The sequence below is a fragment of the Cetorhinus maximus genome, chromosome 5, assembly GCF_964194155.1.
Source record: "Cetorhinus maximus chromosome 5, sCetMax3.hap1.1, whole genome shotgun sequence".
NCBI lineage: Eukaryota > Metazoa > Chordata > Chondrichthyes > Lamniformes > Cetorhinidae > Cetorhinus > Cetorhinus maximus.
Window position 1 is genome coordinate 130,555,913 of NC_135883.1, and position 15,951 is coordinate 130,571,863.

At 43.4% G+C, this 15,951-nt stretch overlaps 1 protein-coding gene across 1 annotated transcript in view; it reads right to left on the minus strand.

Annotated features, from left to right (window-relative positions):
• Positions 1–15,951, minus strand: part of ascc3 (activating signal cointegrator 1 complex subunit 3) — a 634,438-nt gene that overhangs the window by 161,758 nt on the left and 456,729 nt on the right. The window contains exons 29-30 of the mRNA XM_078542487.1: positions 13,951–14,071; positions 12,573–12,715 (exon numbers count right to left, since the gene is read on the minus strand). Of these exons, the coding sequence (XP_078398613.1) occupies positions 12,573–12,715; positions 13,951–14,071 (264 nt within the window). The remainder of the gene's footprint in view (positions 1–12,572; positions 12,716–13,950; positions 14,072–15,951) is intronic.

Consider the following 15,951-nt stretch of genomic DNA (forward strand, 5'->3'; position numbering starts at 1 on the left):
AGCAATAAAAACAGAAAATACTGGAAATACTCAGCATGTCAAGCAGCATTGGTGGAGAGAAACTGAGTTAACGTTTCAGGTCAGTGGCTCTTCAACGAAACTGCTTCACAGTGACTTTCCCTCTATCATAAGGTCAGAAATGGGGATACTCACTGACAACTGCAGCGTGCTCAGTACCATTTGCAACTCCTCACATACTGAAGAGGATTATGCCCGCAGGTAGCAAAACCCGGGCAACATTCAGGCTTAGGCTGACAAGTGGCAATCCAATCGTCCCCCTTGAAGTTCAAGGCATTGCCATGGCTGAATCTCTTACCATCAATATCCTGCAGGTTATCATTCACCAGCCATTTTAATACTGTGGCTACAAGAGCAGGTCAGAGGCTGGGAATTCTGTGGTGAGTAACTCACTGCCTGAATCCCAAAAGCCTGTCCACCATCTAAAGGGCACAAGTCAGAGGTGTGATGAAATATTCTTCACTCGCCTGGACGAGTGCAGCTCCAACAATACTGGTGCCATCCACCACTGGTGCACCACGGCAGCAGTGTGTGCCATCCAGAAGATGCAATGATGCAACTGTCAAAGATCCTTCAATCGTAGAACAAGGCAGCGGATGCATGAGAATTGCAGCACCTGCTTGTTTCTTCCATGCCACACACCACCCTGACTTGGAATTATAATGTCCTTCCTTCACTATTCAAAATCCTGGAACTCCCTTCCTAACAGCACTGCAGGTATACTTACACCAGGTCAACTGTAGCGATTCAAGAAAGCACTACTTTATCAAAGGAACACAATTAGGGATGGGAAATGAACGATGGTCTTGCCAGCAATGCTCTTATCCCATGAATGAAAATAAAGTATTCACTCAATTACTCAAAACAAGAGTGCTAGTCAATTGCACATTACATCAGCTTATCCCAATAAATAAATCTATATCCAAGAAGAACCTGACATGCTTTGAGTTGAAGCCATATGTTAGGGTCTGTTTTGAAAGTTACCTTTTTTGCAGAATTGTGTTTTGGAAATTTCTGTTGTATCTTGAAGCCATGATCACAACGGGCAGCATGAGTGCTATTGTCATGGTATGACCAAAAAATGTGTACTAGGTATTATTAAAGCCATTATGAATTACCAGTTCATTTGGTAGGTGGAGAAGGTTATTTGACCTTTTCGTGCAACCATCATCATTTCTGCATGATTCCAGGGCTTTGGGCTGAAGTTTCCCAACTTGGAGCGGACCATTTCTGGGTTCCGACCCCTGCTCACGGCTGCAGTTCCTGCTGGCTTAGTTTTACGGGAGGCAACTAATTAGCAGGTGGCCTCCATGTTCACCATCCAATTAGGAATGGCAAGTGGGTTGCAGTGTGGGAGGCATATGCAGTATGGCCTTCTGCAAGCAAAGCTAGTGAGAGCGCTGAGGAGTGGTAGGGAAGAAATGGAGGCGCCATCGATATCGGGGAAGAGGTTGCCACTACATTAGTCTCTTGATGATTGGAGACATTCAGGAACTCCCTTCAGAAAATCTTCATGCAATGGTAAGGCTGTTACATAGGAAGAGAGCAGCCTTGCCATATTAAAACCTCAGTTCTCTCAGAGCTCTGACCTCCTGCTGTGAAGCCCCCACCTCTTTGTAGCTGGTGCGCTGACACAGCATGATGCTGGCAAAATTGCCTTGTGGTGTGAAAGTTGCCGATAATTAATCACTCAACAACCTTAATTGGCATCCCACCATGGATGCATGGGTTACTTGAGTCAAATCCAACCTGTCTCTGGACAAATTGACTGGAGGCAAGAACTAATTACCAAATTGGCCCAAAGCTATTTTTCCCCAGAATTTGTTTGCCCACACCCACCCCCTGCATCTCCATATTTGCTTCAGCCGGTTGACTCTACTATCTACCTAAAAGCTCATCTGAAATTCTGATTACTTTCTGTGTGAAGAATTTTATGGCATTAGTACCAAACTTACCTTTTGCTCTTGTTCTACTGTCAGATTAATTTGAAGCAAAGTTCCAAATTTGCCTTTTCAACCCGTTACTATCATATACCTCAATAAGACCCCTTCCACTTTTTGCTTTCAATTTTCAAAAACTCACATTTCTACTGTTTTTTTTTCTCTCATGACTCAGTCCTCTGACATTAGGGATCAGTCTCAAGGACCTTTCACACAGCGCATCCCTTGAGTCTTAGTGATCGGAACTGGCCTAACAAACACATTATACAGTTTAAGCACAATCTCTTCTAATGTGTACTCTACTTTTTCTGGCTATGGAGTTCAGTATTCGGTTTAACTTGTTGACTGATACATGAGATAATGCAATATGTTAAATACCAATAATATTCATCCTCAGCTATGTCAGTTGTATGTTATCTGATCTTTTTGGCTTGGTCAATTAATGCTGCAATAGTGTTGATGGATCTTTTGACATATTTATATTCACACTGTGCAGCTGCTGTAATCAATCAACCATTGAACTTTAAAGCAACAGTATCCCAGTAAATTCCCCAAATAAAATTCAGGAGTTAAAAAAGTATCAAAAGATAGGACCACAGAGTGTTAGCTATGAATCCCCACTGCACTTCAATTCCTGCCTGCAGTCTTCATAAGTGGGAATCAGTACTGTAGGGGGCTAAGTAACAAGTTACCTGATTCCCAGAATAAGATACAAAAACATCTTTAAACCAGAGCACATTTGATAGTGATCTTTGTTAGTGAGATGCTCCACACAGGGAAGACAGTAATATTCTGCAGGTTACAAAGGGTGGGGGCTGTGGGAGAGCAGGGGACAACATGTCTTAGTCCTCAATTTATATCATAAAAACTATAATTATATCACTGATATTTTATGAAAACTAATTCTTGTCACAACTTTTATATAACCCACTGAGCTCTTTTGCAGCAGGCAGCTATTCTGCATTGGCTACAGCGTGGTGCTGGAAGACGGCTAAGGTTTACCTTTGTTTAAAAAGGGAGCAAGGGATAGCCTAAGTAATTACATGCCAGTCAGTCTAACCTCAGTGGTGGGCAAATTATTGGAAAAAGTTCTGAGACACAGTATAAATTGTCTGTTGGAGAGACATGGATTAATCAAAGACATTCAGCATGGATTTGTTAAGGGAAGGAAGTGTCTGACTACCTTGAAGGTAGCGTGTCTGATGTAGTCTATATGGCTTTTATCAAAGGCTTCTGACAAGGCCCCACATGACAGAGTGGTCAGAAAATTAAAATCTCATGGAATTCAAGGGAGAGTGGGAAGTTGGATCCAAAATTGGCTCAGTAGCAGGAAGGAAAAGAAAGAAAGATATGTATTTATATAGCGCTTTTCAAGACCACCAGTGCTCTACAGCCAATGAAGTACTTTCTGAAGTCTAGTCCCTGTTGTAATGCAGGAGATGTGGCAGCCAACTTGCACTCAGAAAATTCCCACAAACTTGATAATGACCAAATAAACTTTTTTTTCAGCAGTATGTTTCCAGTCCAATGTGAAAGGAGGCATTGCTAGACCTAGTTCCCGGGAATGAGGTGGGCCAAGTAGATCAAGTGTCAACAGGGGAACATTTAGGGGACAGTGATCATTGTATCATAAGGTTTAGGTTGACTATGAAAAAGGACAAGGAACAATCTAGAGCAAGAATAATTAATTGGGGGAAAGCCAGCTTCAATAGGATAAGAATGGATCTGACCCAGGTAAACTGGAATCAAAAGTAGGCAGGAAAAACTAAACTGAACAATGGGCTGCCTTTAAAGGCGAGATAGTTCTGGCACAGTCAAAGTATATTCCCACGAAAGGGAAAGGTGAACAAATCCAGTGCTCTCTGGGTGATAAAAGAGAGGTCAAGATGAAGAAGGAACAGTGTGCTTGTGACAGATGTCAGCTGCATATAGAAAGTTCAGAAAGGAACTGAAAAAATAAATGAGTGAAGCAAATGGAGAAGAGACTGGCAGTTAACATAAAACTATAGGCATAATAATAGTAAATGGGTGGTAAAAGAAGGAGTGGAGTTGATTAGGGGCCAAAAAGGGGATTTTTAATTTATTCTTTCATGGAATGTGAGCATCAATGGCTAGGCCAGCATCTATTGCCCATTCCTAATTGCTTTCTTCTAAACTCCAATGAGTACAGGCCCAACCTACTCAACCTCTCCCCATAAGAAAATCCCTCCAACCCCCGGATCAATCTAGTGGACGTTCTCTGGACTGCCTCCAATGCCAGTATATCTTTCCTTAGATAAGGATACCAAAACTGTTCACAGTATTCTAGGTGTAGTCTAACTAGTGCCTTGTGTATTTTCAGCAAGACTTCCCTATTTTTATACTTCATTCCCTTTGAAATAAAGGCCAACATTCCATTTGCCTTACCTATTACCTGCTGAACTTGTATGCTAGCTTTTTGGGATTCATGCACGAGGATCCCCAAATCCCTCTGTGCTGCTGCTTTCTTCAGTCTTTCTCCATTTAAGTAACATTCAGCTCCTCTATTCTTCCTGCAAAAGTGCATAACCTCACACTTTCCCACATTATATTCCATCTGCCACGTTTTTGCCCACTCACTTAACCTGTCTATATCCCTCTGTAGACTCTGCGTCATCCCCACCACTTGCCTTCCCATCTATTTTTGTGTCATCTGCAAACTTGGCGATAGTACATTCACTTCCCTCATCCAAGTCACTAATATACATTGTAAATAATTGTGGCCCCAGCACTGATCCCTGTGGCACTCCACTAGTTATAGGTTGCCGTCCTGAAAATACCCCCCATCTCCCAACACTCTGTCTTCTACCCATGCTTACATACTACCCCCAACACCGTGGGCTCTTATCTTATTAAGTAACCTTATGTGTGGTACCTTATCAAATGCCTTTTTGGAAATCCAAATATATTACACCTACTGGTCCCCCTTCATCTATCCTGCTTATTACCTCCTCAAAGAATTCTAATAAATTTGTTTGGCTTCCCCTTCATGATTTCCCCTTCATAAAGCCATGCTGACTCTGCTTGATTATATTAAGCATTTCTAAATACTCTGCTATCACATCCTTTGCTGAATGGCCCTGGCTGAACGAAAGCTGGCCGTCAGACAGCACATTATTGCTGAACAAATGCCGCTTGATAGCAAAGTTGACGATTCCTCCTATCACTTTACTGATGATCGAGAGTAGATTGATGGAGCGGTAACCGGCCATGTTGGATTTGTCCAGTTTTTCAGGACATACTTGGGCAATTTTCCACATTGCCGGGTAGATGCCTATGTTGTAGCTGTACTGGGACAGCTTAGCTAGCGGCACAGCAAGTTCTGGAGTACAAGTCTTCAGTACTATTGCAGAAAATATTGTCAGAGCTCACAGCCTTTGCAGTATCCAGTGCCTTCAGCCGTTTCTTGCTATCACGTGGAATCAAATTGGCTGAAGGTTGGCATGTGATGTTGGGCACCTTAGGAGGAGGCTGAGGAGCACTTCTGGCTGAAGGTTGTTGCAAATGCTTCAGCCTTGTCTTTTGCACTGATGTGCTGGGCTTCCCCATCATTGAGGATGGGGATCGTTCAATTGTCCACCACCATTCCCGACTAGATGTGGCAGGGCTGCAGAGTTTGGATTTGATCCGTTGGTTGTGAGCTTACTGAGCGTTATCCACTGCTGCTTCCACTGTTTGGCATGCAAGTAGTCCTGTGTTGTAGCTTCATCAGATTGACAGCTCATTTTTAGGTATGCTGGGTGCTGCTCCTGGCACGCCCTCCTGCACTCTTCATTGAACTAGGGTTGATTCCTTGGCTTGATGGCAATGGTAAAGTGAAGGATATACTGGGAAATGAGGGTACAGATTGTGGTTGAATACAATTCTGCTGCTGCTGATGGCCCAGTTTTCAGCTGCAAGATCTGTTCTGAATCTCTCCCATTAAGCAGGATGGTAGCGCGACACAACACAATGGAGGGTATCCTCAATGTGAAGATGGGTCTTTGTCGTCACAAGGACTGTATGGTTGTCACTCCTACTGACACTGTCATGGACAGATGCATCTTTGGCAGGCAGGCTGGTGAGGGCAAGGTCTAGTAAGTTTTTTCTCTCTTGTTGGTTTCCTCACCACCAGCCGCAGACCGAGTCTAGCAGCCATGTCCTTTAGGACTTGGCCAGCTCAGTCAGCAGTGGTGCGACCGAGACACTCTTGATGATGGACATTGAAGTCCCCCACCCAGAGTACATTCTGTGCCCTAGCCACTCTCAGTGCTTCCTCCAAGTGGTGTTCAACATAGAGGAGCACTGATTCATCAGCTGAGTGCAGGTGGCAGGGGGTAATCAACAGGAGGTTTCCATGTTTTACCTGATGCCATGAGACTTCGTGGGGTCCAGTCGATGTTGAGGACTCCCAGAACAAATCTCTTGTGATTGTATAACACTGTGCTGCCACTTCTGATGAGTTTGTCCTACTGGTGGGACGGGACATACCCAGGGATGGTGATGTCTGGGACATTATCTTTAAGGTATGATTCCGTGAGTATGATTAGTTGTGACACTGTTGCTTGGCTAGTCTGTGGGACAGCTCTCCCAATTTTGGCAGGGTGGACAGGACTCGGTATGGCGTTGTTGTTTCCGATGCCTTGGTCGATGCTGGGTGGTCTGCTCAGTTTCACCCCTCATTGATTTTTCTGCAGCGGTGTGATACAACTGAGTGGCTTGCTTGGCCATTGCAGAGGGCAATTAAGAGTCAACCACATTACTTTGGGTTTGGAGTCACATGTAGGCCTGACCAATTAAGGGCAGATGATGTCTTTCCCTAAAGGACATTCATGGACCAGATGCGTTTTTATGACAATCATTATTGAGGCTGGATTTTAATTCCAGGTTTATTAATTAAATTTCAATTCCACCAGCTTCGTGGTTTGTTTGTTTCTTTTCATTCACACACGGGATGTGGACTTTGCTGGCTGGGCCAGCATTCATTGCCCATCCCTAGCTGCCCTTGCCAAGGTGGTGGTGGTGAGCTGTCTTCTTGAACTCCTGCAGTCCATGTGGTGTAGGTACACCCACAGTGCTGTTAGGGAGGGAGTTCCAGGATTTTGACCCAGCGACAGTGAAGGAACAGTGATATATTTCCAAGTCAGGATGGTGAGTGGCTTGGAGGGGAGCTTCCAGGTGTTGGTGTTCCCACCTATCTGCTACCCTTGTCCTTCTAGATGGTAGTGGCCGTGGGTTTGGAAGGTGCTGTCCAAGGAGCCTTGGTGAATTCCTACAGTGCATCTTGTAGATCATACACACTACTGCTGCTGTGAGTCGGTGGTGGAGGGAGTGAATGTTTGTGGTTGTGGTGCCAAACAAGTGGACTGCTTTGTCCTGGATGGTGTCAAGCTTCTTCAGTGATTTGGGAGTTGCACTCATCCAGGCAAGTGGGGAGTATTCCATCATACTCCTGACTTGTGCCTTGTAGATGATGGACAGGCTTTGGGGAGTCAGGAGATGAGTTATTTGTCGCACGATTCCTAGCCTCTGACCTGCTCTTGTAGCCACAATATTTATGTGGCTAGTCCAGTTCAGTTTCTGGTCAATGTTAACTCCCAGGATGTTGACAGTGGGGGATTCAGTGACGGTAATGCCATTGAACGTCAAGGGGCGATGGTTAGATTCTCTCTTGTTGAAGATGGTCATTGCCTATATCACCTGTGTGGTGAGAATCTTACTTGCCACTTGTCAGCCCAAGCCCGGACATTGTCCAGGTCTTGCTGCATTTTGACATGGACTGCTTCAGTTTCTGAGCACTCGCAAATGGTGCTGAACATTGTGCAATCATCAGTGAACATCGCACTTCTGACCTTATGATGGAAGGGAGTTCATTGATGAAGCAGCTAAAGATGGTTGGGCTGAGGACACTACCCTGGGGAACTTCTGCATTGATGTCCTGGAACTGAGATGACTGACCCCGAACAACTACAACCATCTTCCTTTGTGCTAGGTGTGACTCCAACCAGTAGAGAGCTTTCCCCCTGATTCCCATTGACTCCAGTTTTGCTAGGGCTCCTTGATGCCACACTTGGTTAAATGCGGCCTTGATGTCAAGGGCAGTCACTCTCACCTCACCAGTTCAGCTCTTTTGTCCATGTTTGAACCAAGGCTGAAATGAGGTCAAGAGCTGAGTGGCCCTGGCGGAATCCAAACTGGGTGTCAGTGAGCAGGCTATTGCTAAGCAAATCCCGCTTGATAGCACTGTTGATGACCCCTTCCATTATTTTACTGATGATCAAGAGTAGACTGATGGGGCGGTAATTGGCCAGGTTGGATTTGTCCTGCTTTGTGTGTACAGGACATACCTGGGCCATTTTCCACATAGCCGGGTAGATGCCAGTGTTGTAGCTGTATTGGAACAGCTTGGCTAGGGGCACGGAAAGTTCTGGAGCACAAGTCTTCAGTACTATTGCCAGAATATTGTCAGGGCCCATGGCCTTTGCAGTATCCAGTACTTTAAGCCGTTTCTTGCTATAAGGCGGAGTGGATGGGTTGGTGGAGTGGGCGGTAAAGTGGCAGATGGATTTTAACATAGAGAAGTGTGAGGTCATACATTTAGAGAGGTCAAACAGTCACAGGGATTACACAATAAATGGGAATATACTAAGAGGGGTAGATGAAGTGAGAGATCTTGGCGTACAAGTACACAGGTCCCTGAAGGCAGCAGTTCAAGTAGACAAGGTTGTAAAGAAGGCATATGGAATGCTCTCCTTCATTGGCAGAGGTATACAATATAAAAGTAAGGATATAATGTTGGAATTGTATAAAACACTGGTGAGGCCACAACTGGAGTATTTTGTGCAGTTCTGGTCACCACATTACAGGAAGGATGTAATAGCTCTGCAGAGAGTGCAGAGGAGGTTTACAAGAATGTTGTCAGGGTTAGAAAAGTGTAGCTAAGAGGGGAGATTGGATAGGTTGGGGTTGTTTTCCTTAGAACAAAGAAGGCTGAGAGGTCACTTGATTGAGGTGTACAAAATTATGAGTGGAATAGATAGAGTGGACAGGATAAAATTGTTTCCCTTGGTGGAGAATTCTAGAACCAGGGAACATAGATTCAAGATAAGTGGCAGAAGGTGTAGGGGGGACATGAGGAAGAACTTTTTTACGCAGAGGGTAGTGGGTGTCTGGAATTTGCTGCCCAAGTTGATGGTAGAGGCAGAAACTCTAAACTCTTTTAAAAAGTAGCTGGATCTGCACCTAAAGTGCTGTAAGCTGCAGGGCTATGGGCCTGGTGCAGGAAGGTGGGATTAGAAAGGGCACCTGGGTGTCCTCGGGCTGGCATGGACAAGATGGGCTGAATGGCCTCCTTCTGTGCTGTAACTTTTCTATGGTTCTACGGATCGAATTGGCTGAGGACTGGCATCTGTGATGCTGGGGACCTCCGGAGGAGGCTGAGATAGATTATCATCTCGATACTTCTGGCTGAAGTTTGTATAAAATGCTTCAGCCTTATCTGAGATTTGAACACATGCCCCCTGGGCATTAACCTAAGGCTCTGGATTACTAGTCCAGTAACATTATCATTATGCCACCATCTCCTGTAGATACACCCAAATATCCTGAAGGAAGCGAGAGTGGAAATTGCGGAGGTTATATTTTTCCAACCTGCCTTAGAATAGAGTGGTGCGAGAAGACTAGCGAATTGTAAAACTTACACCCTTATTCAAAAATAGGGTGTAAAGATAAGCCCAGCGACCAGAAACCATTCAGTTTAACCTTGGTGGTGGGGAAGCTTCCAGAAATGATAATTTGGGACAAAATTAATAGTCACTTGGGCAAATGCTGGTTAATTGAGGAAAGCCAGCACAGATTTGTTTAGGGCAAATTATGTTTAGTTAACTTGCTTGAGTTTTTTGATGAGATAACAGAGACAGTTGATGAGGTTAATGCTGTTGATGTGGTGTATATGGACTTCCAAAGGGCATTTGATACAGTGCCACTCAACAGGCTTGTGAGCAAAGTTACAGCTCATGGAATAAAAGGGACAGTATCAACATGGATACAAAATTGGCTGATTGGTAGGAAACAAAGAGTAAAGGACAACTGGAGGAAGTTCTTAAAAATTCTTTCATAGGATATGGGTGTTGCTGGCAAGGCCAGCATTTGTTGCCCATCCCCAATTGCCCTTGAACTGAGTGGCTTGTTAGGCCATTTCAAAAAGTAGTTAAGAGTCAATCACATTGCTGTGCGTCCGAACCAGGTAAGGGCAGTAGATTTCCGTTGCTAAACAAGATTAGTGAACCAGATGGGCTGTTACAACAATCAATGACAGCTGTAATGGTCAGCATTACTGAGAGTAGCTTTATATTCTAGTTTTATTAATTGAATTTAAATTTCACCCACTGCCATGATGGGATTTGAACACTTGCTCCCACAGCATTAGCCTGGGCATTACTAATTCAGTGACAATACCACTACGTCAGCATCTCCCCTGTAGTGGAGCTCCCCAGGGGTTGGTGTTAGGAGTGCTGCTATTCCTGATCTATATTAATGACCTAGATTTTAGTGTATAGGGCACACTTTCAAAATTTGCAGACAATACAGGACTTGGAAGCAATGTGAAATGTGAGGAGAATAGTGTAGAACTTCAAAAGCATATAGACAGTTCTTCCCTACTCTCTGTTTCCTATCAATCAGCCAATTTTGTATCCATGTTGCTACTGTCCCTTTTATTCCATGAGCTGTAACTTGGCTCACAAGTCTATGGGATGGATGGAAAAGAGGCAGATGAAATTCAACACACCACCCTGCTCTCATGCCCACATGTCCATCCTTGGCCTGCTGCAATGTTCCAGTGAAGCTCAACGCAAACTGGAGGAACAGCACCTTATCTTCCATTAAGGCACTTTACAGCCTTCTGGGCTTAACATTGGATTCAACAACTTCAGACCATGAACTCTCTCCTCCATCCTCCCCACTTTTTTAATCCGCTCTTTTCAATATTCATTTTTATCCACTTATTTTTTTTTTTAAATTTCATTTTTATTCATTGTTTTATCCCCACCTTTTATCCTAGTTTCGATCGTTTTTCCCATCACCGTCCCCTTCGCCCATCCCACCCCCACTAGGCCCATCTGTCACTTGTTCATGTTGCCATTTCCAGAGTGCTTACCCTTGTCCTGCCATTATCACATTCTGCTTTCTACCTTAATACCACCATCAGCACCTCCTTTAACCAGTACCACTGCCATTAATACCCCTTTGTCCTTTTGTTCATGACATCTTTATCAATCTCTCCTTTGCCTCCACCTATCGCTGGCCTTCTATCCAGCTTCACCTGTTCCACCCCCTCTTAAACAGTATAAATTTCATCACATTTTTACTTCTCTTTAGCTCTGAAGAACAGTCATACGGACTCGAAATGTTAACTCTGTCTTTCTCTCCACTGATGCTGTTAGACCTGCTGAGTTTTTCCAGCATTTTCTGTTTTTGTATCACGTTTCCAGCATCCGCAGTATTTTGCTTTTGTCTTTGTATGTCTTTTACAGTCATAAGCATAAGTTAAACACTTACTGAATGGGTATGCAGATCGTTTTTTAAAAACTTGTGGTTAAACAAGGAGTGGAAAAAGAGGGGAACCACTCCACCCCTCCTCACCTGGTCGTAACACTGGCTTTGATTTCTTTGCGGAGGCTGAGGGGCGATTTAATTGAGGTTGTATAAAATTGTGAGTGGCCTAGATAGAATTGATAGGAAGGACCTATTTTCATTAGCAAAGAGTTCAATACCATAGATTTAAAATAATTGGTAGAGGATTAGAGGAAAGTTGAGGCATAATTTTTCTGCACAGAGGGTGGTGGGGGTTGGAACCAAAAGGGTGGTAGAGGCACAATTTCCATTGCATTTAAAACATCCATGGATATGCACTTAAGGACTTGAGGTGCTGTAACCTCGGTCCACAGGGATGGGGACCAAGAGCTGGAAGGTGGGATTATACTGGATTTTGGTTGGCATGGACACAATGGGCTGAATGGCCTCCTTCTGTGCCATAAACCTTTCCATGTTTCTTTTTGGAGTTTCCGATAAAACTTACAGAAAAACTAAAACAAAATTGAAGAACACATGTCAGCAGACATATTCCAACAAAATCCATTTACACTGGCAACTGTTTATTTGTCAAACTAGTGTACAGTTTTTATAGTTATTGTTTTGTATAGCACTTTGTCACTGGTACTAAATTCTATAAACTGCTGGATTGTGTTGTATATCCAATAGGCCTACAAATTTTACTGTGAACTTTAGATAGTTAGGATAGGTTGACAAAAGAAAATAAAACAAGCAAGAGTGGAGCTACGATATGAAAGAGTACCAAGTTGTAATTTTTAAAACTATTAATCTATGATTTATTAATAAGCAAAATGTCATCTGTAAATTGATGAGCTTGGTAATAGAATGTAGATACTTTAAACCCAGGGCCCCAATACAATGCTGACTTAACAGGAGGCATATTTATAGGGAAAATCTGTGCATCCACTCTGCTCACCCTGAAAACATCGATATTAATAATTCAACCCATTAGAAAAAAACAAAATAACAGGTAAAACAATTCACATTTCAGTTTGAGCACTATACCTCTCGCTCATCCATGTGCAGCCACTGTTTAGGGTCATCCTCTACTGCTAGAAATGCTATCAAATCCAAAGCTGTGAGGCGAGTCTGACGTCTGGATGACACAAAGATCAGCACAGGCTTGGATGGGGAATGGCTCCGAATTGCTGTTTAAAAAAAAAATAAACTATCTGAACAATTTGTAAAAGTCAAGATCTAATGGCTTTTGGTGATTTAGGAACAGGTGTGGTTGAATAGGTTGGGACAGATTTATTGTTCATTAATGTTTAGTACTTTGCGACTGTCAGGTTGTAATTAATCTGAGCAGACATGGCTGGCCTCCTTCTCACAATCAATACACACATTTATGTCATATAGCTAATTAGCTCAGCCATACAGCTGTAATTAGACTGACCCAAAATGATCTGCAACTGTCAGCTTGATAACACAATAGTTAAAACATTTGAGAATGTATTTTTTCAGCTATTACCTGATCAATACAAAATTCTCAACGGAATTAATAAGCGCTTGTTAGCGAATTATAATGGCACTCTCACATTTCAGTATTAAAGCTTCAGCTCCTTTACAGTCTAACATTTTGCTCCTTTATTAAGCCAATATATATTCTATCCAGACAGAATTTGTTTTTTAAAAAAGGCAACAGGAGTTGAAAATTGCAATGGTATGCTTTGTTTACAATAGGCAAAGACCCCAATCATTGCAGTTCGTTCCTGGTGCTGTGACTGGTAACAACCCGAGGTGAAAGTTGGAGGTTTTGGTTTGAATTATGATATTGGCAAGAGTCACATGTTGATCTTAAAGTTTAAGTTGGTCTACTCATTTGATTCAACATTAGATGAGGGTGATTCTCACTGCCATATGGCAATCGCTAGTGCTAATTTCTTTTTAATTTAAAATACACATCGGAAAGGCAACATTGAGTTCCAAAACAGTTATGACATATTGCATTCCTTCAGTGCTTAAAGCTCAAACTAATTCATTTTTATTTTTTCGATTACACAATAAAATCAAGTCTAAGTGCTACCAGCTACGGATTGTGCAGAGAGATCATTGGCGGTGACTCGATCATTTACTTTCTGATGGTTGCAACAATTGCGTGGAAAACCTCAAGTTTTGAGAGTGCTGTTAATCCATATTTTTCTTTTTATAACGGGCACTCATTCATGTACAGAAAGCCTGTAAACATCATCTGCTGTTAAAAGGAGAGATCTAATTAAAATAAATATCACCTGTGTTGACTTATTCAAGCTACCCTATGAAGTGCAGATTATGAACTCATCAGATATCAATGAACCCATGCCCAGTCAAATCATAGAACAGTGCAACATAGCACTCATCAGTTCAAAGGTTGTTTTTCTATCTCTTCATTCCTAAAATTCACCTTGGAATGTTGGCTTGTTCATTCTGGCCATGCGAGGGCAATAATGCTGGCCTGGGAAGCCATGAATGTGAACTTCAAGAGGAACTGGACGTACAGATGGTCTAAAGTTAAACAATCCATTCTAAATTAAACAGGAAAAGAAGTACAGCACATTAATACATATTATTTTAAATATGCTTCAAAGTACAACTGTTTGATCTGAAAGGTGGATACTTTGCCATTTAATCTAAAGTACGCAGAACTATAAACTCAATAAACAGACTGGCTTTCCTTTGAAGCTGATTCCAAGGATAGAGGATATTAAAATAACCAAACTTCTGTGAGACAATAAGGACCCCTCCTTGTTGCGGAGTTACTTGATTTCAATTGGTGCAGCATTTGAGGTGCTATAATTGTCCTTAAAGTCCTTAGATTAGGAAAAGAAACCTTGGAGGGGCATTTAATGGAGTCTGCAAGAGGGGGAAACGTGGCATGCAGACTTAATTAGGCGGGATGCAAAATTTCAATTTGCCAATGGTGGACTGAGACGCAAAGATAAAGTCAGTGTCTTTACATCATGTTGAGCCTCACACCTGTCTGTAGCGGTTCATGCTTATAATACATTTGCATGCCTTGAATACTCATTAGCGTAAAACTAAAATAAAGTCAGCAGGGCATGAGAATCTCGTGGCACCCAGTTCACAATTATTTAAAGGTGGGGCGCAACAGTCGGCTTTGTGCAGTTGTGTGTAAGGTCAGTGATTTTTCCTTGTTTAACTGTATAGCACAAGGGAGAGGAGCTTGGATGGAGGTTCAGAACTGGCAAAAGTGAGTCAGTGGTGAACACAGTTGTGGAGTGGGGTTGGGGGTCATGGAGGAGTGCAAGAAGGATCCAGCAGAGGACAGAGGGTGGGGTCAGGGGAAGGGCCTGGCCCCTTCGGTGTGGGGTGTGTGGGGAGGTGAGGACAGTCAGTCAAGGTAAAAAAAGAGGTTTCTAAAGTTGTCACTGATCAAATGTGTGTCTACCTCAGGGTGTTGGCTGGCAGGGTCCTTACAGAGCATTGTGTTTAACTACAAAATTTCAATTATCCTTTCTGAGAATAACCTCGAACAACATCATTTACAATGCATAGGAGGGCCAGCTGAGCCTGCAATTCAGCCATGCCCCACAGAGCGGTGAGTGCAACATTGGACATTAACATGGGCATTTAATAAAGCGTGGGTAAAAAGAAAATTACATTCTTTCTTCCACAATGAAGGAAATGTCCCTGACTCCCCTGTGACCATCAATGCATGCCAGCCATGAGGCGTGATAGTGCATTTAGCTCTCCAACTGAGCTACTCTCAACAAATAACGATGTTGCACACATGGGCCAGAATTTTACAATCGGTGTGCGGGCGCGCACCCGACATGCCGGAACGTAAGACAATGTGCGATGAAGCCGGGCGTGTGTCCTGACGTCATCGTGAAGTCGCGCGACATTTTGTTTGGCGGGCGCGCGCTGGAGTCGGATGCGGGCCTGCCGATAATTGAAAGACCTATTAAGGCCATTAACAAGGTAATTTACCTGAATTTTACGCTGTCCGTCCAGCCTTACGGTTAGCGGGCAGGCAGAAAGGCCGGTTTTTCAGGAAACCTCACCCACGAGCGGGTTGAGGTTTCCTGAAGCTAATACAAATTAAATAAAAAGTTTCATTTGAACTTAAAAACATGTGCCACCTCATATGACACAGTCACATGAGGAGACATGTTTCACTGAATTTTTCTGCTCTTTATTAATATTTCAAAAAGCGTTTCAATCTCTCTGAGGCAGCTCTGTGCCTCAGGGAGATTGAAGCGCTCTTTCGCGCGCATGTGCAAACTGCGCGCCAGGCCCGTTCTCCCTCCTGCCCCCACCTGCACAGGTAGTGCTCAGCACTACCGCTCACAATCCATGCAGGGCGGGCCTTAATTGACCCGCCCACGTGAAATCATGGCTCCGCGACCACCCCCGCCCACTCTCACCGAGCCCATCTGACGAA